The sequence below is a fragment of the Strongylocentrotus purpuratus genome, unplaced genomic scaffold (assembly GCF_000002235.5).
Source record: "Strongylocentrotus purpuratus isolate Spur 01 unplaced genomic scaffold, Spur_5.0 spur5_scaffold_10, whole genome shotgun sequence".
Lineage (NCBI taxonomy): Eukaryota > Metazoa > Echinodermata > Echinoidea > Camarodonta > Strongylocentrotidae > Strongylocentrotus > Strongylocentrotus purpuratus.
Window position 1 is genome coordinate 28,404,362 of NW_022145595.1, and position 26,892 is coordinate 28,431,253.

The window sequence follows — 26,892 nt, forward strand, 5'->3', positions numbered from 1 at the left end:
ATACAAGGAGGATCGAGTCCATTTGAGTTACATATCAGTGTTGCGCCATGATTGATGAGAAGTCTGAGGATCTCCTTTCTTGACTGCTTGTCCCAGATAATGAAAGGAGTTACAATGTAAATCTGGAATATTCTAACAGTTGTAGCCCACAGAAGCACAGTGCATTGGTGTGTTTCCATCTTTGGAGCCCTTTGCATTGGGGTCAGCTCCATGATCAAGGAGGAGCTGGACCATTTCCTTCTTATCTTCCCCACAAGCGATCATCAGAGGCGACCAACCACGTTCGTCTCTAGCATCCAGATCAACATTTTGAGTAGCAAATATTCCTGTCATGTCATCAAGACTTACTGGATTAGCCAAATACATTCTTGAAGCTATAAGTTGAGTGGTTGCTGGTCCTGGTTGACAGATGCCATTGTCCATCAAAAGTTTCACTTCACAGCAGATCTATAATGGAAAACAACAAGATACAAACAAAAAAACAACAATATAATTGATAACAGACATTAGGTTTATTTTTTTACCATGTAAGAAGGGGTTGTCCTGAATAGGACCAGTAAACCTGATAAGAGTAGTTTTAATCTGGTTTACAAGTCCTTTCCAGGACTTCCAAATGTTCCTGTTGCCATGGAAATGACTTATACTTTTGGAATGTGCATATAGCGTCTATAATATATATCATACAAATATTCATATCAATAATATCATTTTCAGATTACCTTTTTAATTTGTTTGTTATACAACAGCATAAGCAATTTCACTTCCGGGTCGCATAAATATCACGGCCGAAAACTGACACTGGTGGCCGAAAACTAGCACCCGGAAAGCTTTTGCAATTATCGTTGTTGCCATGGAAATGTGTCGTGTCGTAGTAAGTTGAATATACTATTTATTAAGGAAGGATATATATCAACACTTTATGTCATAAAAATGTTATTGTTTCTATTAACTGAAGTAAAAAGTACAAAAAATGCTTAAGTGGCCGAAAACGGGCTCCTTTTCATGATGTTGATGATCTGATGATCGACAGGATAGTGAGTCGGTCTTGTCTTCGATTCTGATGATAGGTCTATATATTGTTATATGGCATAGTGTCAGCTCGCTCGGGACTCCTGTCCATAAATCTCTCCTCGGAGCCCTAGAGTCTAGACTAGCCCAAATCTGACAGCGAACTGAAGTGTTTCAAGACACGGTCCGAGCTGGTAAGTGCAGGCTCGGTCCCACATACCGATTTTGATGAATGCTCGTATGTGTGATGGCGTCGAGTAGACTATATGGCAAACAATGCCCAATCACACTCCAGCAAAGCATAGCCAAGCATAGAGAGTCATACTCATAGACAGAAATAACCATCTGATATGGGTCATTTCTTTAATAAAACTGATATTTGTTGACATTCCCCATATATTCTAGGGTCTACAGACGGTACTACAGAGATCTCATAGTTACGATGATACCGTGGGGGTAATCTGGCCAATCCAGCTGCCACTTAATGTTGGGCTTCAACTTTTGTTCAAGTATAATTACTTATATGCCCCTCTGCAGCAGGATTAATATCTGTATGTACTGGGGATTGCGCCTACGTCAGAGCTTCGGACAATGCAATAGCAAGGAAACATTTCTTTAGGGTTGTACATGTCATATTAGGACATTGTACATCATCATGGTACATTGTCCAGTCAAGATGCAACCTACATGTAGCTCTTGCCCCTCTGCCTCCCTTGCATATAATGAGAATTATTATTAAAGAGTACGAGTACAAGAAGATAGACCTGGAAGCTCGACTGCTGTCTCAGCATTCTTCCAGTATTTGCGTTAAAGTAAAGTAAAGTATGTATTGTACTGTACTCCTATTTACACTAAATAATATATTAATTGACCTATCATACAAACGCGAAAGTTTTTGACTTAGACCTTATCCAATTTTTTTCTCTGAACCGTGAAAACGTACCGTTCATCCATTCAAATTAGTAATCTATGACATCAACCGGCCGATATATTTCCGGGTCAATCTACCAAAACATAGCGAATGGCCAATCAGAACACTCGTTTCGTATTGGGTTTATGATCTATTCATATATCACTGGGTTGACTCGTACGTAGCTATTGGACGTTCGAAAAGAAAAAATGAATATTCATTAATTAAAACCAAGATGGATGGCAACGAATCATGTCGACTACGAGACTTTCTCGGATTAATCATTAATTTAGGATATAAATGAGCAAGCTATCGTAAGTCAAAGCCATATTTGTTATTTTTTATATTTTTATTAGCCTGTTGAAGTATTGCAGCAAAAGTGCATTTATGAGGATGTAAAGAGTGAAAATCTTGTTGCATATCTCATTCATCGCGGTCCTGCTAAACCGAACCATTTGTTCCACTAGTACGGCATAGGCCGTACTTCATTCTATGTACAGAGGCGGTCAGTGGAGCCAGATGCAATCTCAGCGGAACCACAGTCGATATCACAGAGACTGAAGCTTTCGGTCTAAAAGAGTTAATGCTAATGCGTATTGCCCTCTAGCACTGCACTACGTGTTAATAGGCAGCATTTGAATACATGAATAGTCAATACACTCATGCACAGATGCACACTATCATGCCGATGCGGCTGATCGGCAAGTTTGACAGTGGACTCACAATTTGAATTTCTAAACATCGGAAAGTTTTAAAAAAAAAGTATTTTACTGTCTGAGCTTCGGGTGGTGCATCGAAAAACATTCTGACAGCGGGTTGGGCGACATTATCTCAAAATATGCAAAGAGAGTAATTACAATTTTGACTTAATAGGTTGCTCGACTCCTCTGGGCATCTATCCATCAACTTGAAATTATAATTTGAAGGAGTCTTCGATGGCAAAAGGGGGTGATTCTTCGTCCTACCCAGACGATTCCTCCATGTTGTATCGTCGATTTAACCAGCGAAGAGAAAGTATGCACTACCGCGCATGCATACTTTCCCTTCGCCTGTTGAATCGACGATACAACATTGAAGAATCGTCGGGGTAGGACGAAGAATCACCCCCTTTTTCCCAGGGAAGACTTCTTCAAATTATAATTCTAAGTTGATGGATAGAAGCCCAGGAGTCGAGCAACCTAGTAAGACAAAATTGTAATTACTCCCTTTGCATATTTTGAGATAATGTCGCCCAACCCGAATGTTTTTTGATGCATCGGCGTCGGAGCTTCCCAGAGTTAGGAACGCCTTAGACCAGCAGTTAGTATTAGCCCCATCTGTTGGGGCTTTAGAAACATGCTCTAGCATGTACCACCTGCAATACAGGTTAGGACATGCAGACTACCGTCCTACTGACTTCAGAAGATTCAGTCCTGTTGGAGAGAACTTGTAAACCAGATTTAAACTGCTCTCAGGTTAACTAGTCCTATTTAGGACTACGATTCTTACATGGTAAAACAATAAACCCAATAAATGTCTGTAATCAGTTATATTTTGTTTATATATTGTCTCTTGTTGTTTTCCATTATAGATCTGCTGTGAAGTGAAACTTTTGATAGAAAATGGCAGCAGTCAACCAGGACCAGCAACCACTCAACTTGGCTTCAAGACTGGATTGGCCTAATCCAGTGAGTCTTGATGACATGAAAGGAATATTTGCTTCTCAAAATGTTGATCTGGATGCTAGAGACGAACTGCATGGTTGGTCGCCTCTGATGATCGCTTGTGCTCAAGATAAGAAGGAAATGGTCCAGCTCCTCCTTGATCATGGAGCTGACCCCAATGCAAAGGGCTCCAAAGATGGAAACACACCAATGCACTGTGCTTCTGTGGGCTACAACTGTAAGAACATTCCACGTTTAGGTAGTGATCACTGTCATGGCTGGGATGAGCAGTCAAGAAAGGAGATCCTCAGACTTCTCATCAATCATGGCGCAACACTGATATGTAACTCAAATGGACTCGATCCTCCTTGCATCGCAGCAATTTACAATTTCCAAGACATCGTTGAATTCTTTGTCCAGGGGAAAACCCATGAATTGCAATTGTCCAATGCAGAAAAGGCAAGAGTTCATGAAATTCTTGGAGTGGCACTGGGCCTTTATACCAATCTCAATGCACCTGCTTGCACAGGTGAGAGCCACCCATGTACACATTTCTGCAGAGCTCTGTCTATTCACGAAGAAAGTGGTATTACACCTTATGGGAATCATGGAAAGTCTGACGCAGCTGCTTCTTTCTCTCTTTTCTCTGAAACAAAGGAATGCAGGACTCGAGAAGAATGGGAAAACATTAAGTCAGATCATTGGTCTTTAAAGAACCAGTGCTTCTTGGTTGCAGAAAGAGTGCTCCCAGAAGAAATAAAAGATGACTACATCTTGCAAAGAGTTCTAAAGCATGGGCTTGATGGCGTTATCTTTCAGAAGGAAAGGAACCAGGAAACACTGGCACAGGGTTCTCAAATCTGTAGAGAATCAATACAGTTGGAGCTGGAATCAAGATTTGAGCTTGGATCAGTCCTTGTCACCATAGTGAATGGTATCCATTACAAAAAACTTGAAGATGATGTAGTTGATGAGTGTTACAAGTTGCTAGATCTTTGTCTTCAGGTGTTTAATAAATACTCCCAGGACCGTCTGCACGAGATGAACTCGCATTTGGTGAATAAAGTTGGCAATATATTGTTCGATATTGCTCTCTATGACTTTGCCAAGTCAAAGAATACGTTTGAATCACTGCTTCAGTTTGGTGAAAGAATGGTAAGAGTTATTAGAATACAAATTGGTGACAAATCTTGTGCATCAATCACTCACTGTATTTTGGAACGCATTCATGAATTGAATTGGAGGTCTTCCAAAGACAGAGGAAAAAAGGAAGAGTGCCGACGAAAGCAAGTGAAAGAGAATCGTATGAAGCGTTTGATCTCAAGGATGGTGCGATGTGAAGATGCAACTCAAATTGACAGTAATGGGAACTCAATGTTGCATTCGTTACTGGGTGATGTTCAATATGCCAAACAGCAGTTCACAAAGGAAACTGCTCTGATCCTTATCCACAATGGATGCGATATTGAAGCGCGAAATGCTGATGGTTTGACAGTGAAAGAGATGATCTGTAAAAGTAGTCATTTTGATCCAGATGCACCAGAAAATGAAGAGCTAATGACCTTGTTATCCCCACCAAGAACAGCGTTGCCTCTTCAAGAAATAGCAGCGAGAATAATCCTTCGCTGCAAGATCCCGCATGAGGGTATAGTACCAAGACATCTGTCTGTTCTTGTTACAGGGGAAGTAGAATACTCAGACTCAGAACTCTTTCTAGAATACCCTTTTAGCGACTGTGAGTCTAGTTCAAGTGAGTATGGTGAATGGGATAATTCCAGTCCTGATGGTAGTGAATCTGATGGTGTTATGTCTGATTGACAAGATACTCCCTGCCAAGGCTCAAATTTATTTTTTGCCCACGTGGGCTCTTCAAAAAAAAAAGAGCCCCCGTGAGCCTTCTCGATCACGGGGGCTCTTTTTAATACAAATTTTCATTACGTTGGTACCCATCTTACTCCTCAATTCTTAGCGATTTCATCATTATCATTTATTGAAGTCAGCATTTTCCCTCTTACAAATTAGTTAGGCCTGCATAGCTGTTACTGACTTTAATCCCATGATGACATTCTCTCGATTTCTTCCCGTTCTGCACATTATTTCCTCCTCATTATTCGGAGCAACCTTCACATTCTTTCATTATTTTAAGGCTTTACCCAGGGGCGGATCTAGCTTTTTTGCTAAGGGGGGGGAGATATGACCCAAATGCAGAGCATCGTCCATTATTTTTTTTTTTTGGTGCTATTTTGAACCCCCGTAAGTGATGTTTTCCTGGCATCTACTTACATCTACTAATACTGTGTGGGTCTGGACACGTAATGGCGTTTTTCTATGCACATCACACTTTCACTTGGCAGCAAAAGGGGGGTGTAACCCCCTTAAACCCCCCCCCCCCCCCCCCGTGACTCCGCCCATGTTACTATATCCTTCCGCAATGTCTTCCTATTCTTCTCAATATTGATTTACTGGTCGAGGTTCATTTTGCTGGTCTTTTTAAATCACCAGATATCAGAGGATTCACGCTTTTCACAACGAAAAACTTCTCCATAACCATATGTTTCAGCCCATGCGCGATCGCCTCGAGCTCCATCAGATATAGGGCGGCAGTGTGCATATGTACCGGTCCTATTGCCATTGCTGACGGCCGCATTGCACTGCGAGCTTCCGTTGTTTGTATCGGTAATACTCATAGAGATGGGATATATACCGCCATCCTTCGGCGAATAAGCGTAAATTTCTTTACAATAATGGTGGTCTTTACTCTCTAGACACCGACAAATTCAAACGAGAAATCTTGCACTCTAATCTAAGTTCTATTTCATTGGTTTAAGGTTTGAAATTGAAACTCAATATTGTGTTAAAGTTATAACAGAAAAGATAATCTTTATTTTATAATTCCACTGGGGCGATTTTTAATTTTGCAAACGCCCTCGTGAGCAATTACCTGACGGAGGCGATTATGTAGCTCACGGGGGCGAATCGCCCATCGCCCCCGTGTATTTTGAGCGCTGCTCCCTGCCCTTGGCCCTGTCTCATTAAACTTAACACTCGGCCACTAGTAATTGTTTGCCCTCCCTCGAACCAGTATGTGATAGGGCTTTGTTAGTTACTGCCCCAGAACCCTGAACTCCTTACCCCCTGTTCTAAAGAATTGCCATACCCTGCAGCTTTTAAGGCATGTCTGCAAATACATCTTTTCTAATTTCTTTTAATATTCCTCTTTGTTCGTAATCATTGTTTGCTTAATTGCTTTGTATGATAATGTTCTTTTGCCTTGTTTGTTTGTAAGTATTTTCTTTTTATGTGCTTTGTATCTTATGAAAAGGCACTATATATATATATATGAAATGTTGAATACTATCATAATTATCTGTTCTAAAGAATTGCCATACTCTTGCAGCTTTCAAGGCATGTCTGCAAATACATCTTTTCTAATTTCTTTTAATATTCTTCTTTGTTCTTTATCAATGTATGCTTTGTATAATAATGTCATTTTGCTTTGTAAATTGCAAGTATTTTCTTTTAATGAGCTTTGTATTTTATGAAAAGGCACTTTATAAATGAAATGTTATTAAATATCATAATTAGTAACAGCTGTCACATTTCTGGAGCACATTTGCTAACGACCAATCAAATGCAATGATTTTAGTAGCTGATAACAGTTAATTGTAACTTGTTAATAGACTTTTATGAACCAGGGCCAAGATTTAAAATCTAATACCTTCCCCAGAAACGCGGTATTGACATACAGAATTTAGATGGCCCTAAATCTATATGCAAAGTACATGTAATCATATCGTAAATTTTCTTGTTTGTAGCAAAATATGGATGTTTATATTTTACAACAGTTGTAAACATGCACTGTCAAAATTTCTGTACATGTACAGTTTGTCATTTTAAACCTTGTACACTTGTTGCAGTCCAATCAGATTCAACATCTATAGGATTAGATTCAATTTTTCGAAAGTGAAAGTATGTTCACATTTAGGTCTCCCATAGTCATATGAATAGGGAAATTGAATGGGGGGGGGGGGGGGGGGAGGGGAGAGGGGAGAGGGGGAGATTTGCATCAAATTATAATGTAAGCTTTTTCTTGACAAAGACTTGTATGGTTGTGGATAGGTGTCCATTCAAGCATACATGTAGATGAAAAAAGTGAATGATACGAAACTGCCGCCCCCTCTCTCACCCCTGAATTTCATACACATTCAAAAAGAAAAAAAATTGTGGCATTTTCTAAAGAAACAAACTGATAAATATTGTATGACTTTGCTGAATGTCTTCACGAATCCTTAAAGTGACTTGGTAACATTGTTGAAGGTTGATGACAAAAATTGCTTAATTTTTGTATGTTACTTTCTATATTCCTTCTACTATACTAACCCTCTGACATGCAAAAAATCCTGAAAAAATTCTCAAACCACGAATATATCTATTAGTACAGCGGATTAGCTCCCCATATAACGAGAATTGTGCACTTTTTGATAAAAGCATGAAACTTCTAGCATAGTTAGTTTAGACCATAAGATTCATTTTTAGATGTGGAGGGAAGTCAGATTTGACCTCTGATGACCCTGAGAGGTCAAATTCAAAATGGCCGCCAGTCCGCATGGTCTAATGTACAAACACGCTTAACTTTTGAACCAAATAGTCCAGAAAAACATTTAAGGTGTCGTTTCCAACTAAATTGAGGATGCCAATGCATTTGGTAATACTTTTGAGATCGCCAGATTTCGGGGTTTGGCATTTAGGTCAAGGTTAAGGTCAAAATTGACTAAAAATAGCAAGTTTTCAATGTTTACAACGAAACAAATCCCATTTATTTGTCATTTGTTCGCTCCTATGTTCTCAAATTTCTTTAAGAGTGGTTCCCCTGCAGACCATGAGATTCATTTTCAGAATGTAGAGCGAAATCAGATTTGACCTCTGATGACCCTGAGAGGTCAAATAAAAAATGGCTGCCAGTCCGCCGCATAGTCTAATAATTGTCCAAACACGCTTAACTCTTGAACTAAATAGTCCAGAAAAACGTTTAAGGTGTCATTTCCAACTAAGTTGGGGATACCAATTCATTTGGTAATACTTTTGGGTACGCCAGAACTCTGGGCTTTGCATGAAGTCAAGGTCAAGGTCAAAATTGACTGAAAAAATAGCAAGTTTTGAATGTTTACAAAAAGTTTTCCCATTTATTTGTCCCCCTATGTTCTCACATTTCTTTAGGAGTGGTTCCCCTGCATAGTCTCCATCGTAATCCCTGTCAGTTAGCTTATTTCACTAATTATAGCACCAAACCAGTAGTTGTCTTGTAAATGACCATATGCATATAGCATGGTCAGTGGGCAGCTAGACAGTATACGGTACAAACCTCAATTCAAGTCAGGGAAACTGCTCCTTTCCGTTACTGCTCAATAATACTGGTAAGATGTTCTTTAAGTTACTTTGTGTTTTATTTGGTTTAAGTAATTTAAATAATCGCTACAGAGTTTGAGGAACATGCCATAAAGCAAAACGTTTCCGCTAACACTATACAAACATCACCTTGACCAGCAACCTGGAGTGCAGGCAGCATTCTTGAGGGATGGGAACTTCTGACAGTACTGAAAGAGATGGGAAATCCATCTCTAGAACAAAGTCAAGACATACTAGTCATTGGCACAAGCGACATATCATGGACATCCAATTGGCTGAAACGGGGAGAAGGATTGAGACCCTAGGTGAGCAGTACACAAAGTTTGTGACAGAAAGGCTAGAGCAGTGTACGACACCTAGCTGTCACACAAACACTTCATACGAACAAGTTGCCATTTTTCAGTTGGCAGCCGGCGAAGGTTATATATATATGTTAAAACAGAAGGCACAGCTTGCAGCACTTAAGAGTGACTGTGGTCTCTTTTTGAGGATTTACATCTCGTGTCAGTCAAGGGATGGAGATATGGACAATTTCTTCTCTCATGAAAACCAGGCAGTCCCGCCAGCTTTGTTAACTGGAGGTAAATGCGGTTTGGAGTTAAAGCAGATCTACTTCGCTGCCTGGAATCAAATCTGCTCGAAAACAATAGTGCACCTGTGGCCCAAGCAATAATTATTGATGGTGAAGCTGTGGTTCAAATGCTCAACCCTGGAACATCAAGAACATTTCAAGAGTATGGAGGGAAAGTGTTTGCCCCATACATCTTTGCTCAACTCGAGAAAAGCATCCGCATCGACGTTGGCTATGGTGTATACTTACCTGCTAGCCTGAAAGCCTCAATAGGGCAGGAAAAGGGAAAGGGCACCAGGAAAAGGGTGGCTCCTTCTATTTTGCTGCCAGAATGCTGGAAGGACTTCCTTCGATTCAATGAGAACAAAACCGTATTGTTTGATTTCATGTCATGCGAAGCCGTTTACCTTCCTCTACCACAGGGCAAGGAACTGTATAATATGCAACAGATGGAAGTGGAGTACTCTGCTCTCCTGCTGAGTCACACTTGGCAGGCCTTGTCCCATGGGTGTAAAAGGGTACCCATACGTAGTGTTGGTACTGATGCGGTTGAACTGGCCGTGGCTTCATTCAGCAAGACAGCTCCTGATGCTGGGGATCGCTTTTGGTTTCAGATCAAGCTTACGGTACAAGGCTTTTCATAAAATCATGATAGTTGCAACCATGAGTCTGACACAATGTATGACTCTTCCAATCTTTCATGCGTTCACCGGGTGTCACACTGTTTCTACGTTCACAGGAAAAACTTAGAAGTCTTTCCCAGAGGTGAATGATTCCTTCAATGAACTCCTGTGCATGCCTAGGGAGGTCAGTGAAGGATCAATGTTACTGCCAGAGCGATTTGTGGTGCTAATATGACCGAACCAGTGAGAGCATGATAGTGAATGATGCCAGGAAACAGCTCTTCGCACAGAAGTCTAGAAACCTGGAGAACTTTCCTCCATCCCAGGCAGCACTCAAGCAGCACCTCAAGCGCACTTGCTACCAGGCCAACTGTTGAAACCAGATATTGGCCAAGAATCCAGAGATGCAGAGCCATCTGACTTGGGCTGGACAAACGAAACAACTGGGTGGCAGCCTCTTTGGACCACTCTCCGGAAGCATAAAAATTGTGGCATGAATAATCCACTGTCGCTGCAAGAAAGGATGCACTGAACTGTGATGTTGTTCTGGAGACTGTTAGATTTTGATCGTTACCATCATTAGGATATGCATAAGTTGTGGACAGTGCTAAATTCATGTAGATATCTATAGCTGTGGTTATGAACAGGTTTTAGGTCGTATTTGGAATAGCTTTTTTTGTCTTCTGGGCCCAATTTCATAAAGCTGCTAACCGGTAAGCAAATTTTCGTGCTATAACTGTAGCAGACAAATTTGTACCTTGTACGTTCACAATGAGTTGCATTGTTACAAAATTCATTTTCGTCCAGTAAGCAGCGTAAGGTTAATGCATTTTCGTGTGCTTACGGTTAGCGGTGCTTTGAAGTAGAAACTAATACGTAAGCACAGAACCAGCCGATAAGCCGCTCTATGAAATTTGGCCCTGGATAGTCAAAGTGGTGGTACACAGGTCTTTTTATTAATTTTTAAAATAATGAAACCTGAAGTGTCAAAAGAAAACAGCACTTTTTTTAGCCTAATATGACCTTTAACTTGACCTTATTGCAAATCCCTGAGTTCTGGCGATCTCAATGTATTACGTAATGAATTGGCATCCCCAAGTTAGTTAGAAATGACACCTCAAACGTTTTTCTACACTTTTTGGTTCAAAAGTTACCACGTTTGTACATTAGACCATGCGGACTGGCGGCTATTTTGGATTTGACCTCTTAGGGTCATCAGAGGTCACATCAAACTGTTGAAAAGGATTAAGGTGGAGAACTCTGCAGGGGAACCATTCCTTAATAAATTTGAGAACATAGCTAGGGAGAACAAATGACAAATAATGGGGATTTAACCTTCTGTAACCATTCAAAACTTGCTATTTTTAGTCAATTTTGACCTCGACCTTGACATAAATGCCACACCCTGAGTTCTGGCGATCTCAAATGTACTACCAGATGAACTGGCATCCCCAATTTAGTTGGAAATGACACCTTAAATGTTTTTCTGGATTATTTGGTTCAAAAGTTACTGCGTTTATACATTAGCCCGACTGGCGGCCATTTTAGATTTGACCTCTCAGGGTCATCAGAGGTCAAATCAAACTGAAATAGACTACCTGAAAAGGATTAAGGTGGAGGACTATTCAGGGGAACCATTCCTAAAGAAATTTGAGAACAAATGACAAATAAATGAGATTTAACCATTTGTAACCATTCAAAACTTGCTATTTTTAGTCAATTTTGACCTTGACCTTGACCTAAATACAAAACCCTGAGTTCAGGCGATCTCAAAAGTATTACCAAATGAATTGGCATCCCCAACTTAGTTGGAAATGACACCTTAAACGTTTCTCTGGACTATTTGGTTCAAAAGTTAAGCATGTTTGTACATTAGACCATGCGGCCTGGCGGCCATTTTAGATTTGACCTCTCAGGGTCATCAGAGGTCAAATCAAACTGAAATAGACTACCTGAAAAGGATTAAGGTGGAGGACTATTCAGGGGAACCATTCCTAAAGAAATTTGAGAACAAATGACAAATAAATGAGATTTAACCATTTGTAACCATTCAAAACTTGCTATTTTTAGTCAATTTTGACCTTGACCTTGACCTAAATACAAAACCCTGAGTTCAGGCGATCTCAAAAGTATTACCAAATGAATTGGCATCCCCAACTTAGTTGGAAATGACACCTTAAACGTTTCTCTGGACTATTTGGTTCAAAAGTTAAGCATGTTTGTACATTAGACCATGCGGCCTGGCGGCCATTTTGGATTTGACCTCTCAGGGTCATCAGAGGTCAAATCTGACTTCCCTCCACATCTGAAAATAAATCTTATGGTGAAAGCAAACTATGCTAGAAGTTTCATGCTTTTATCAAAAAGTGCACAATTTTCTTGCTAAGCCGCTGCACTATATGATTTTCTTTGAAGGAGTCGATGTATGACACCCTCTAACAGTGATTAACAGTAAATTCTCCCAACCATTTTGAATTTTCCCAACCGTTTTTGCATGAAAAAAAGACATAAAACAGGCTATAAAAAATCTGTCAACACTTAAATGTCTGGAATGGAATGTAGAGCCATTTTATTGCTTTGTGACGATTTCCATTCACCTAAAATGTAATTAAATTGTAATAATATAGTTGGGAGAATTAAGGAATCGATCAGATCATTTTTTCTTAATTTGTACCATGAATAATGGTCCGTTTTCACTCAAATTTTCAGATTATCTTTAATTGTACATCTAGCATTGAAGTCACTACCTTAGCACCACTATCTCTCATCTGAACAATGTTACCAAGCCCCTTTAAAATATATTACTTTTTCCTTTATCATTGTTTATATATATATATATATGATTATTTTTATTTGAAAAATCTCTATTTCAGATTAGATAACGCTTGAGTGTGTAAACGTACATGTAGACACGTAAAAGATATGTATTAAAAGAGAAATGTGTATTGTATTAGATGTGTGTATTTTCTTGAATTTGAATTCTCTGAAATAAACTGTGATCTGTCATTACTCTTGCAAATTATTTTCTCTGGGCTTTATTTTCTCAAAGAGGCGATATGAGCCTATTACTTGTAGTTAAGCATTGAATATAAGCAGGGCTCAAATTAATTTTTTGTCCACGGGGGCTCTTCCCCCCCCCCCCAAAAAAAAAGAGCCCCCGTGAGCCTTCTCACGGGGGCTCTTTTAGTACTGACGGGGGCTCTTTTTTATACAAATATCCATTATATTGGTACCTATGATACTCCTCAACTTTTTGCTATTTCATTATTATCATTTTAATCAGCGTTTTCCCTCTTACAATTACAAGCTACATAGCTGTTCTCTCGATTTTTTTCCCGTTCTGCACATTATTTCCTCCTCATTATTCGGAGCAACTTTTACATTCTTTCTTTACTGAGCCGCGTAGCGGCGAGGCGATTTTGTGTGTGTGCTATTTTGGACAGGCGCGGATCCACGGGTCGATTCTACCGGCCCGCCCCCCCCCCCCTAGCCTCCTAAACCGGTAAAACAAAATAGGATAGTAACGTAAATTTTACCTTAAGAAATAAAATAAAAAACGCCCCCCCCCCTGACCTGCCAGTGACACAAATGCGGCATCAAAATATTTGTGCTTCTCTGACCGTAATTAAATGCCTAAAACCCCTGAACCCCCCCCCCCCCCCACTGCTATTCACCCGAATCTTCTTTGTAATAACAACTTTTACAAATCGCAGCCATGCTTACTGAGTTGAGACGTTCCATTCAATGTAAAATACTCATTAAAGAATACACTTCTCCTAATCTGAAAGTGATCTTACAACACAGTGGCAGATGTGCATGGCTGTGATTTGTAAAAGTCGTTTTTACAAAGAAGATTCTGGTGAAAAGCATTGCTTATTCAAAAAAATCCTTGCATCAATTTGAATCACAATTTTGTCGCATGATCCTTTTATTAAATAACCTTGTTTTCTTTTTTGTTTGCAGGAGGAGAAGAAGCTATGTCACGTTAAGAAATCATAAAGATCAGTTGTATTATGCGTATATACATAATGATACCAGAACAAATGTTGATTATCAGAATGTCATTTTGGAATACCTCTATACAAATACCACATTGTCTTTAGCCCGTATCAGTATTAGTATGATCCAATATAAAGCTATTATTCTTTATTCAGTTCAGTATAATGCTTTTCCTCAAAAATAGTTTTGCTATTTTTTTAAGGGTTGAGACGCTAAGAAATGGTTTCAAATGTACATTACACAAACCCTGAACCATTGCAAAATGATGGTGGTTCTCTCTCTCTCTCTCTCTATTTGATTTAATCATGCATTATCAACTACATATAAAGCAGCAACCAAAAACTTAGGATTATCTGAGATAGGTGAAAGTAAGTCATGCTAAAACGGCTCTTCACTCCCCCCCCCCTGAAAAAAAAATAGATTAGTAGTCCTCCTCGCCAGCACCCCACCCCCCCCCGCTTTAATATCACATTTTCACTTGGCAGCCCAAGGGGGCCGGGGGGAGGAGGGGGTTAAACCCCCTAATCCCCCCTCCATAGATGCATGCCCATGTTACCATATCATATCTTGGTCTTCCTCTTCTTATCAATAGGGACTTTTAGATTTGCGTGGACGTGTTACGTCCTTTTAAGGCACTGGCAGTGACATGTGACGTCCTTTTAAGCACTAGCTGGCAGTGCCTTAAAAGGAGGTCACACGTTGCAGTCCACGTTCTCATCGTGCAAATCTAAAAGTCCCTAATATTGATTTACTTGTCGAGGTTCATCATTTGCTGGTCATTTGAAATCACCAGATTTCAGCGGGTTTACGCTTTACAACGAAAAACTTCTCCATGACCATGTTTCTGCCCTTGCGCGATCGCCTCCAGCTCCAGCAGACATGGCGCGGCACAGTGGCGTACATGGGGTACTCCGTCAGGGGGGGGGGGGGCAAGCGACCGAAACAAACAAAAAAGGCGATGCTAATTTTCACTTCTGGCGAGCGAGCGAGCAAAAAAAAATCTTTAAGTAACGTTTGGTATATAAACTGGTATTGTTACAAGTTGGGGTGGGAACATTCACTTGTTAGCGACGTTAATTTCATTTTTTTGCAAACGAGTGTAGCGAGCAAGAAAAAAATCACTTCTTTTTAAATAATTGCCACTTAAACTTCGTTCAATTGTCCCATGCAGGGCGCGGGAACAATATTGTGTTTAGGGTGATTTTATACCCATTTTAGCTAGCGAGCGAAAATACATCTTTCTCTCAATGAATTGCTATATAAAATTTGTTTCATTGTTGCAGGTAGGGGGCGGGCACAATCGTGTTTCAGGCAATGTCAATCCCATTTTGGCGGGCAGGCAACCCCCTACATTTCTCTTTTTAATGATATTGTAGCAGGTTAGTGGTGGGCACATAATTCCACGAGCTAGCGAGCGTAGCGAGCGAAAAAAAATCACTTTTCTTTTATAGGGAAAATATGGTACATAAAACTTGGGTTCATTGTTCCATGTCAGGGACGTGATTATTAAAAGCGGTGTTATTTCTATTTTGGTGAGCGAGCGTAGCGAGCGAGCAAAAAAAAAATCACTTCTCTTTTATAGGGAAAATATGGTATATAAACTTGGGTTTATTGTTCCATGTCAGGGACGTGATTATTAAAAGCGGTGTTATATCTATTTTGGCGAGCAAGCGTAGCGAGCGAGCAAAATTTTTGTAATGATAATTGGTTCATAAATTTCAGATTTTTTTGTTGCAGGGCAGGGCTTACACAATCATGTCTAAGGTGATGTTAATTCCGTTTTGGCGAGCACGAGCACACCAAAACTTCTTTGAATAACGTTTGGTACATAATTATTAACTGGTTGTTGCAGGTTGGGGCGGGCATGTTAGCGGTGTCAATTCCATTTTGGCGAGCGAGCATAGCGAGCAAGCAAAAAAAAAAAATTCTCTTTTAATAGAAATTAATAAATAAACTTGTTTTTATTGGTGCAGGTCAGGATGGACGCAATCGCGTTTGACGCGATTCAATTCCTTTTTGGCGAGAGGGCGAAAAAACTCTTCCATTTTTAATGATACTGTTGCAGGTCAAGGGTGGGCACAATTGTTTCCAAAGCAATGTCTATTCATTTTATTCGCGAGCGAGTGTAGCGAGCGAGAAAAATGAATTAGTCTCTTTTAGTAACATTTGGTACATATATTGTGTGTTATTGTTGCCATGGTTGCAGGTCGGGGCCCGTCGGGGCAGGCACAATTGTATTCTAGGCAATACTAATCCTTTTCTTTTTTCAGGGGGACGAGCAAGTGAAAACATTTAATACAAAATAGGCTAGCAAGCAGTTCGCGCCAGCGAAGAGTTTCAAATTTGTTATATCACTTATATTTTCCTATTTTCATTTGTTTTAATTTTTCAGGGCCGTATGCGGAATATTTTTCTGGTGGAGGAGGGGGAAAGATGCGTTAAAAGTTTTCGAAGAATCTCAATAGCAAAAGGAGTGAAGGGAGTTCGAGCGACCAAACTGGTTATGAGGGTACTTTTGCATTTTCAAAAGTAGAATTGAAGGATTTGGTATAGGCCTACACTACATTTTCAGGAAAAAACTTTTCAAAATATCTGGGGTCAACTGCCCCCCCCCCCCCTGGTGCGTACGGCCATGGTCTTTTTTTTTTTAAATTTCCCCATTTTCATTCCTTTCCTTTTCTTTTCCCTTTTTCTTCCTTTTCTCTTATTTTTCCTTTTTTCTTTCCTTTTTTTCCTTTTTTCTCTTTCTTTCCTTATTTCTTCCCTTTTCCTTTTTTCTTTTTCTTTCTTTTCCCTTTCTTTTCTTTTCTTTCCCCTTTTTCTTTTTTTCCCCTGGAGCCCGTCATGGGGGGGGGGGGGCACTCTGCCCCCCCTGCCCCCCCCCCATAGGTACGCCAGTGGCGCGGCAGCGTGCACACGTACCGTTACTAACGGCGTAGTAGGCCTATAACAACTGCTGACGGCGGCACTGCACTGCGAGCTGAATCGGTAATTATAGGCCTATTCATGAAACGAGAAATCTTGCACGCCAATCTAAGTTTCATTTCATTGGTTTAAGATTTGAAAATTGAAACTCAATATCGTGTAAAAGTTATAACAGAAAAGATATTCTTTATTTTATAATTCCACATTGCAAAATTAAAAATCGCCCCCGTGAGCAACCTGACGGGGGCGATTATGTAGCTCACGGGGGCGAATCGCCCACCGCCCCCGTGTATTTTGAGCGCTGGCATAAACATGATGCTTAACCGCGAACGTCCCGATTAAGCAAGAGCTCAAGCTGCTATGACGGAGCTTGAAAAAACGTAAGCAATTGCTTATAAGAACAAGCAAAAGGTTCGTTTTATGCATACGTTTTTAAGCAATTGCTTGATCTTTAAGCAATTGCTTGCGGACATCAAGCAATTGCTTGTGCTTGCTAGCAAAAGCATTTGCTTGCAAGCAATTGCTTATGTTTATGCATACGGATACAAGTAAAAGGCTAGCACAAGCAATTGCTACTTTTTATGCATACGGCCCAATGAGAGAGAGAGAGAACCACCATCATTTTGCAATGGTTCAGGGTTTGTGTAATGTACATTTGAAACCATTTCTTAGCGTCTCAACCATTAAAAAAATAGCAAAACTATTTTATAGGAAAAGCATTATACTGAACTGAATAAAGAATAATAGCTTTATATTGGATCATACTAATACTGATACGGGCTAAAGACAATGTGGTATTTGTATAGAAGTATTCCAAAATGACATTCTGATAATCAACATTTGTTCTGGTATCATACGCATAATACAACTGATCTTTATAATTTCTTAACGTGACATAGCTTCTTCTCCCCCTGCAAACAAAAAAGAAAACAAGGTTATTTAATAAAAGGATCATGCGACAAATAATCATTGTGATTCAAATTGATGCAAGGATTTTTTTTTGAATAAGCAATGCTTTTCACCAGAATCTTCTTTGTAAAAACGACTTTTACAAATCACAGCCATGCAAATCTGCCACTGTGTTGTAAGATCACTTTCAGATTAGGAGAAGTGTATTCTTTAATGAGTATTTTACATTGAATGGAACGTCTCAACTCAGTAAGCATGGCTGCGATTTGTAAAAGTTGTTTTTACAAAGATTCGGGTGAATAGCAGTGCTTATTCAAACAAATATTCGCATCAATTTGAATCACAATCATTATTTGTCGCTTAGTCCCTTTTAATGACCTTGTTTTCTTTCTCGTTTGCAAGGGGAGAAGAAGATATGTCACGTTAAAGACATCATAAAGATCAGTGTTGTATGCGTATATATTATATGCACAGGCCCCGCGGAACGTTTATCAAAGTGGGGGGCTAAAGTATTTACGATCAGGTAGAGGGTAGCGAGCGTAAATTGGTGTTGGGGGGGGGGGGGGGGTTCAGGGGTTTTAGGTATTTAATTACGGTCAGAGAAGCACAAATATTTTGTGCCGCATTTGTGTCACTGGCAGGTCAGGGGGGGGGGGGCGTTTTTATTTTATTTCTTAAGGTAAAATTTACGTTACTATCCTATTTTTTTTTACCGGTTTGGGAGGCTAGGGGGGGGGGGGGGGGGCGGGCCGGTAGAATCGACTCGTGGATCCGCGCCTGTCCAAAATAGCACACACACAAAATCGCCTCGCCGCTACGCGGCTCAGTAAAGAAAGAATGTAAAAGTTGCTCCGAATAATGAGGAGGAAATAATGTGCAGAACGGGAAAAAATCGAGAGAACAGCTATGTAGCTTGTAAATTTGTAAGAGGGAAAACGCTGATTAAAATGATAATAATGAAATTGCAAAAACTTGAGGAGTATCATAGGTACCAATATAATGGATATTTGTATAAAAAAGAGCCCCCGTCAGTACTAAAAGAGCCCCCGTGAGAAGGCTCACGGGGGCTCTTTTTTTTTGGGGGGGGGGGGAAGAGCCCCCGTGGACAAAAAATTAATTTGAGCCCTGCTCTCAATGCGTTCACAGTTTTCACACCTCTTAACAAATGTTTCTGGAATTCATATAATAATACATGTACTGTGTTTATTAATTACATCTAATGAATTCTTTAATTTCCTCAGCCAAATCCTTTCTCAAATATAAAAATAATAAGAATGCGTACAGACATACCTTGAAATAACTGAAGAGACAAACGGCCACTGTAAGTCTTGAACACGCCAGGTCTGGAACTTCAGTCTTCTTCTACCCCCCCCCCCACACACACACACACTCCGGGGTCGGAGGGACCGCATGCACGTTCCTAAAATCTCCAGGAAAGGGGTACTTTTTCGCGCGACAAAATCCGGCCCGAGAATTGTAAACAAAAAAAAGGGGAGGGGGGGGGGGGTATTCGACTTTTCACCCGGAGATTTCTTTAAAAAGGGGGTGCTTTTTTTTCTCTCTCTCTTTGGAATCCTGAGAAATGTAAAAAGGGGGTTATAAAATATCTTGAATATCATAGAAAAATTGATCAAATTCCGGGATCAAATTCCTGAAATTCCTGCTAGCTTTGAAAGCTCACTCAGGATTATTTCATTTTGAAAAGTAAAAACATTGGCCCCTAGTCCCCCTCGATCGACTAGAGCTCTCCTGAAATTGGTGGGGGGGGGGGGGGGGTGGTACATTTAGCAGTGTTCCGGATTTTTTTTTTTTTTTTTTTTTTTTTTGGGGGGGGGGGGGGTCTCCAAGGCAGGAAAAGCCAGCAGAAATGTTGGATTATTTCATTTTGAAAAGTAAAAGCATTGGCCCCCAGTCCCCCTCGATCGACTAGAGCTTACCTGATATTGGGGGGGGGGGGGGGGTGTGGTACATTTAGCAGTGTTCCGGATTTCGGGGGGGGGGGTCTCCAAGGCAGGAAAAGCCAGCAGAAATGTTGGCAGTCCTGAGATAGGGTGGGGGTGCTTTTAAAGGGAGGGAACGAGCATACGCGTACCCTAAATAACACTAAGTGGGGGGAGCCGGGCATCTACTGTATATTATTGCACTTTTTAAGCGCTCGTGCGCTGGCGCACTTTTCGTCTGGGCTATAATAATACCTTGCAAAATAACGAAAAATTATTCTGAAGTGTTTATGAAGTGCTTGTTCGCGCACGTCGCGCAACTACTCTTAATGATCGTGACATACTGTATGCGTGTAGGCTATACAGTTATACATACATAACAAAAAAATAACTCATTTCTCATGCATTATGCTGAAATTGAAACAATCACTTTTTTTCTTCTTCTTCTTCTTCCTTTTTTTCTCTTTTTTTTTTGTAATATCAGGGGGGGGGGATGTTTGTACAGGCCATCCCCCCTACTTCAAGCCAGGGGGGATGCAGCCCCCCCCCCCATCCCCCGGGATTTACGCCCCTGGTTCATATCCTACTTGTCTATGATCGACACAAGTTGTGGTCATTTATGATATTCGCTCCAAACTAATGTATATAACATGCGATGTTCCTCAGGTAAGCATTTTAGACCCAATTTTATTTACAAGTTATATCAATGGTATGTGTATTTGTATAAAAGACTTTAAACTATTATTGTACGCAGTTGACAGCGTACTACTCTATTCAAATCCGTATCCAAAATAGCTTGAGGGAAAGCTCAGTGAACAGCTGTCTACCTGTGTCGATTGGATGACTGATAATAAGCTTTCTTTACACTTGGGAAAAAACAGAAAGTATTTTGTTCTGTTCTAAAAGTAGTTCTAAAAAGTAATTTGAATTCAAAGTGATACACCATAATCGAGTTATCAAGAGCATATAATCTGTGAAGTATTTAGGCGTTGAGTTGGCTAGCGTAATTTTATTTTCATCGAATTAGTAGAATCATTTGTAAAAAATGCAAATTCTCGTCTGAAATTTGTGCACAGATATCAAAGTTATTACAATGATTATTACAATGATTTGTTCAACAGTGTTAAAGGCAATATAAGAAAAACTTGGTCTCATATCTATGAATTGTTAGGTCGGTCAAATAGGCATTCACTTCCTCAAGAGATGGATTTTAGTGGAGTACTTCTTTCATCTGCCAAGGATAAGGCTGAAAGTTTTAATAAATATTTCATTGGACTACCCATGAAAATCAGTAAAGATATTCCTCAAGTACCACAATATTTTGTGATTATATGAAACAGTGTGACGATAATGCATCTATGTTTCTAAAAACCAACTTCAAACTCTGATATCATCGATATTGTATCATCTTTGAAACCATCTAAATCTAGTGGTTCTGATGATATTTCACCTAGAATTATAAAGGAGTGCATACACCTTTTTATTGATCCCTTATGTAAAATCATTAATATGTCTTTATCTCGGGGAGTTGTTCCGGATAAACTCAAGGTAGCTAAAGTGGCACCAGTGTATACAAAATCTGACCGTAAAAATGTCATTAATTATAGGCCAATAGCATTGTTACCAATCTTTTCTAAAATCCTTCAGAAAATAATTTATAAACGCTTAAATGACTTTCTATCTAAAAAGAATATCTTGATTCCTCAGCAGTGTGGCCTTCGTAAGCACTTCTCCACACAAATGGGTGTGTTTCAGTTATTAAGCAATATCATAAAAGCTATTGATGGAGACAGGTATTGTCTGGGGATATTCTTAGATCTATCTAAGGCGTTTGATACCATTGACCATATGGTATCCTCCTCAGGAAACTAGAGCATTATGGAATACGTGGTGTAGCATTTTCTTGGTTCCAAAGCTATTGTTTGACAGGACTCAATTTGTTGTGGTGGATGGTACTAGTTCCCATCTTGCTGCCATTAAATAAGGTGTACCTCAGGGTCCTTTTCTTGGTCCCCTGTTGTTTTTAATCTATATAAATGATATAACACACTCATCAACATTATTCTCATACTCACTGTTTGCTGATGATACCAGCTTGCTGTTGGTTGATAAGAAGGCTGAAGATTTATTACTAATTGCAAATCAAGAGATTCAGAAACTGTATGCATGGTATTTTTGTAATAAGTTATTGTTGAATGTTCAAAAGACCAAATGTGTTATTTTCCGCTCAAAGCGTAAACAGCTTGCAGATGGTATTACTTTTCTTAATGTTTGAGGCCATGATAGTGCGCTTTATAGTGAAAATGTTCAGTTCTTAGGATTAACTATGGATGAGCATTTATCTTGGAAGAATCATTTAGATGTTGTATGCACTAAGTTGTCCCGAAGTGTAGGTGTCATTTTTAGATTCAAATTCATTTTACCTGAAAGAGTGCTGATAATATTATATGATAGTATTATTCTTCCTTATTTGACATATTGTAATGTTGCTTGGGGAAACACTTTTAAGTCATATCTTGATAAGTTGAGAGTATTGCAGAAGAAGGCAATAAGGCTTATTATATACTAATTCTAATACTACTACTAGGTCGAGCGTACTCGCACTGATTTGACAAGCTTTTTCCATTCAGTTCTATTCTCCATGATCTTTGGGAGCTCCTGTCTTGGTAGACAGGTGTCTTTTTCTAACTGGTCAATGTAAGTCATTGCTGGGCGCCCTCTGGTGCGTTTGCCCCTTGAGGGCTCCCAGAAGAGCATTTGTGAAATAATTTCACTCTTGCTCCTCCAGCAGTGCCCACTGAAACGGAGGCGACGGTCTCTCAGTCTGGCTGAGATCGGTGTAATGTCCCTATACAGTTCAATATTGGTCATAATTATGGTCACTCCAGTTGACATTTAGTGCTGCTCTCAAGAGTCTTGTATAGCAACCATTCAGTTGTTTTGCCAGGCTACTCGTCAATGTCCAGGCTTCTGATCCATAGAGCAGTACAGTTTCCACTGAAGCCCTAAAGAAACGGACTTTCAGTTTTCTACCGAGGTTTGATTTCCAAATGGCTGTCAGCTTGTTCAAAGCTGTCCAGGCTTTTGCCTTTCGGATACTCAGGTCTTGTTTTGACTGATCAACCCACGAGCCGAGGTACTGAAAGTCTTGGACCTGCTTCAGCTTTGTCCTGTCAGCAGTACAGATCTCGCCTTCACGAAGGTTGTACATCATGAATTCTGTCTTAGTGCTGTTTATTTGTAGACCGACTTGGCTTGCTGCAGACTCTACTTGTTCTAGGAGCTTCTGTGCCTTTTCCAGATTGTATGAGATTAGTGCAATATCATCAGCAAAGTCGGTATCTGTGATCATTTCAGCAGGATATCTGCTACTTTTCCTTTCCTGTAGGGTGAAGCCTAGATCCTCGAACCCTTCAGTAGCCATTCTTAGAGCATAATCCAATGCAATGATGAATAGGTATGGGGCTAAGGTATCTCCTTGAAGCACTCCTGATGGTAAAGATGGTAAAGATGGTAAAGGAGTCAGTCTCTCCATCTGGTGAACGTACTTGAGCTGTGGTATCTTTGTACATCAATCCTACTGCTGTAACTATTGTGTGTGGTATTCCATAGGCTCTTAAGATCTCTAAAATCTTCTTCCTATTGATTGAATCAAAGGCCTTCTTAAAATCCACTTTGCTTTAATACCTTCCACCAGTCTTCGCAAAGTTAGAATTTGCGCTACTGTAGATCTTCCTGGACGGAATCCATTCTGGTTCTTGCGGAGAAGGGGTTCCAGGTGAGGACGGATTTTATTCAAAAGCATTTTGTTGAATACTTTTGCAGCTACTGGGGTCAGTGCTATACCACGGTAGTTTTGAGGGGTACTGAGATCTCCCTTTTGGGGTACAGGGATTATTATGCTCCGAGACCACAAGTCTGGTTTCTCGCCATGGATAAGTGATCTGTTGCATACTTCCAGAAGCTGTTGGTCAAGGGCACCAGACTTCCATACCTCTGCTGGGATTCCATCCACACCGGGGCATTTATTATTGGAGAGGGAGGTAACTGCTACTTTGAGTTCTCCAATGGTAAATTTGCTTGTTTTGATTTGGAGTGTCTTTTGGACCATCTTCCTTACTGGGTTGTTGTTGTCTGGTGGAGGTTGACCAAGTAGATAAGAAAAGTGATCTTTCCAATGGTTTAGTCTCTCTTGTGGTGTTTTACCTCTAAGCTGATCCACTGGGGTCGAGGCCTTTCCAGTGATCTCTTTCACAATATTCCATACTTTCCTAGTCTGCTGTTGGAATGCACCAATCTCTATCTCAGTGCATTTTTGAGCTATGTAATTTGACTGCTCTTCATTGTATGCATCCTGGAGATCTTTCTTGACTTTGTCAAGTGTTTCTGCGTGTTCGGCAGTTGGTGCGCCATTCTTTTTATTATATGCTACTTTAAGGCATTTCCGTTTCTCCCTAATCTTTTCGTTTTCCCATGGCACCCGTTTCTTCTTGCCCTTTCTCTTTGATACGTATTTTGTGGCTGCTCCTTCGTGAGCTTCTATCAGTGCGGAGAAGATCTCATTCGCTGTAGGATTCTTGATGAATTGATACAATGCCTCAAATCTGTTGTTGACCTCTACTGTATATGCTTCCTTAACACTACTATCTGATTTAAAGAGCTGCCAGTCATGAGGAAGATTTGATTTGGCTTTTACCTTCTTGTTGCTTCTCAAGCTCAATTGTATTCTGGTGGAAACTATTCGATGGTCCGAGTTCAAGGGGCCAAAAGTGTTATAAGCTTGACAGTCTTTCACACTATGTGACAGTCTTTCACACTATAAATTGTAATTATAGACATCCAAGTTCTCCATTGTTTCTTCGACTAAGAATGTTACCACTGAGTGGACTTGTGTCGTTCAGTTGCGTTTTGTTTATGTTTAAACTCCAGTCTATGCATTATGAATGTACGTTAAAAGATTTATTCCGTCAAAACTCACAAATTCATAATTATAATACACGTCAGAGGGGGTTTTATTCATCAGCCTTTTGCAAGAACAAATATCACTCTGACCTCTTTCAAAATCTCTTGCATCAAAGAATGAAACAGTTTGCCTTATGATATACAAAAAAAAGTACAACTCTTTCTAGGTTTAGAAGTTTATCTAAAACCCCGAAATAAACACCCAAACTATAAACAAGACCAAATAACCAGTATTTTATCTCTTTTTTGGAAAAATGAATTTCCATAATTATGTTTTGTCCACAAATCACGTGACTTTGTAACGGTAGGTCCGATTTTCAAAAAAATTATTTTAAAAGATGCGCAAGACACGAAAGAAAAAAGTCAGCGAGCGGCGGGGCGCCATATCAGCGCTCCGCCCCCCCCCCCTCCACAGGATTCGTCGAATATTAATTTATAACCCGGCGTCCCATACTCGGGAAATGCATTGACGTAATCTACTAATAGAAATATATGTAAACAAACGATATGTCATCATTATTTATAAAGTACTCTCAAAGTTTTAGACACAGACACAGTATAAACACAGCACATACTGTTGTTATCAGACAGACAAAGACTTAATTGTTATTGCCTATAGTGACGTGTCCATCAGTGGCGGATCCAGCGGGGCACCCAACCCTGGGGGAAAAAAGTATAAAACACGTTAATTTTACCTTTTTTGGAGATGGGCCCCTCGATCCCCTGGCGCTCAAGAGGGGGGGGGGGGGGGGGGGTGCGATTTTTCAAATTTTCGAGGGCCAAAAAAAGAAATTAGTGCTCACATTACCAATGGGGAGCAGCAAAGTGGAAAAGCAAACGATTTTATTGATATGGGGGGGGGGGGTAGTGAGCTACTCAACACCCCACCCCTTTGAGCAGAAAAAAGGAAGAAAAAGGTACATTTTTGTTGTTACCATATTTTGTTCAACCTTTTTTTGTGCCAGGGGTGGGGCACCCCATGCCTTTGACCTACTTACTCCGAACTCGAACTCAGGCTGTGTTTTGATACCATGTACCGTCATATCAAATTTCATTAACATCCATCTATCATTACTAAAGTTATTGAACGGAAACCAGATTTGTGACGGACGGAGAGACGGAAGGACAGACGGCAGCGTTACTATATCCCCTCCGACTTCGTCGGCAGGGGATAATTAAAGGAATCAGAGGAGAGGGGCGAATGACATGTTATATGACTGATATAGCCTGAATACAGAACACTTTTCTCTTCTCTACCAGGTTCATACTTTTTAATTTTGTATATACTTATGTTTTCTTTTTTAAGAAGTTAACCCCTTAAGGGGGGAACAGCGGTATTGTCAACCTTTTTAGGAAGTTGTTTGTCTAGAGTATCATTCTTGACTTTGTACGGATATTGTCATTTATGTATTTTTCTTGTGTGTTTTGCAATTTTGATTTTATTGCTAAATTAATGTATTACCAGGTAATGTCATTAATTGGGGGGAAATTGTAGTAATGTGAGATTGTTACCTCCTGTGGCTGGACCTGGGTTAGTGCAGGCTATTGTTCAGTGTGCACTCAGGCCTCTCTTGCGATGGCTTGAGTGCACGCTGGACAATGACCTGGGCTTGCATGGGTTCGGTTGCAGGAGGTCACAGCTTTCACATTACTGGAGAAGACATTACTGCAGAGAAGTCACAGGTGGTGCACGTGCATAGTGGGCAATTGAGTTACATGACCACAAAGACTGTATTGTACAAGGGCGTACGTTGAAGTCAAGCCTTTTTTTTATATAGTGTGGGTGGGGCTGTTTTGTTGTCTTCAAAATAAAATACCCAAACATCAACTGCAAAGCGTCTGAGAGTGAATTCTTTGGTTTTTCTTAATTGTAGTAATGTGAGATTGTTGCCTCCTGTACGTGGCTGGACCTGGGTTGGTGCAGGCTATTGTTCAGTGTGCACTCAGGCCTCTCTTGCAATGGCTTGAGTGCACGCTGGACAATGACCTGGGCTTG

The 26,892-nt window shown here is 40.1% G+C and overlaps 3 protein-coding genes across 3 annotated transcripts in view; 2 read left to right on the forward strand and 1 right to left on the reverse strand.

The window, feature by feature from the left end:
• Positions 1-783: 783 nt before the first annotated feature.
• LOC100891428 lies at positions 784-5,579 on the forward strand. The gene is made up of 2 exons (XM_030979986.1): positions 784-1,202; positions 3,489-5,579. Exon 2 carries the CDS (start codon positions 3,520-3,522, stop codon positions 5,377-5,379), a length of 1,860 nt encoding a protein of 619 aa, XP_030835846.1. The 5' UTR covers positions 784-1,202; positions 3,489-3,519; the 3' UTR covers positions 5,380-5,579.
• A 17,212-nt stretch (positions 5,580-22,791) lies between these two features.
• Positions 22,792-25,939, reverse strand: LOC115921613. Its single transcript, XM_030979228.1, has 3 exons — positions 25,891-25,939; positions 23,622-24,581; positions 22,792-23,423 (listed from the first exon to the last, which is right to left on the reverse strand). The coding sequence occupies exons 1-3, from the start codon at positions 25,937-25,939 to the stop codon at positions 22,792-22,794; spliced, it is 1,641 nt and encodes a 546-aa protein (XP_030835088.1).
• Positions 25,940-26,206: 267 nt separating this feature from the next.
• The window catches only part of LOC100893015 (steroid 17-alpha-hydroxylase/17,20 lyase), a 39,387-nt gene continuing 38,701 nt past the window's right edge, over positions 26,207-26,892 (forward strand). Inside the window, exon 1 of the mRNA XM_030979988.1 lies at positions 26,207-26,642. The gene's annotated coding sequence lies outside the window, so the exon portion shown is untranslated. The remainder of the gene's footprint in view (positions 26,643-26,892) is intronic.

Coding starts and splice junctions, on each gene's coding strand:
- LOC100891428 (XM_030979986.1), top strand. CDS start 3,520: ATGGCAGCAGTCAACCAGGACCAGCAACCACTCAACTTGGCTTCAAGA.
- LOC115921613 (XM_030979228.1), bottom strand. CDS start 25,939: ATGACGGTACATGGTATCAAAACACAGCCTGAGTTCGAGTTCGGAGTA. Junction 24,582..25,890: donor TGAGTTCGAGTTCGGAGTAA/GTAGGTCAAAGG, acceptor TCTTTAAATCAG/ATAGTAGTGTTAAGGAAGCA. Junction 23,424..23,621: donor TTTGCGAAGACTGGTGGAAG/GTATTAAAGCAA, acceptor CTTTACCATCAG/GAGTGCTTCAAGGAGATACC.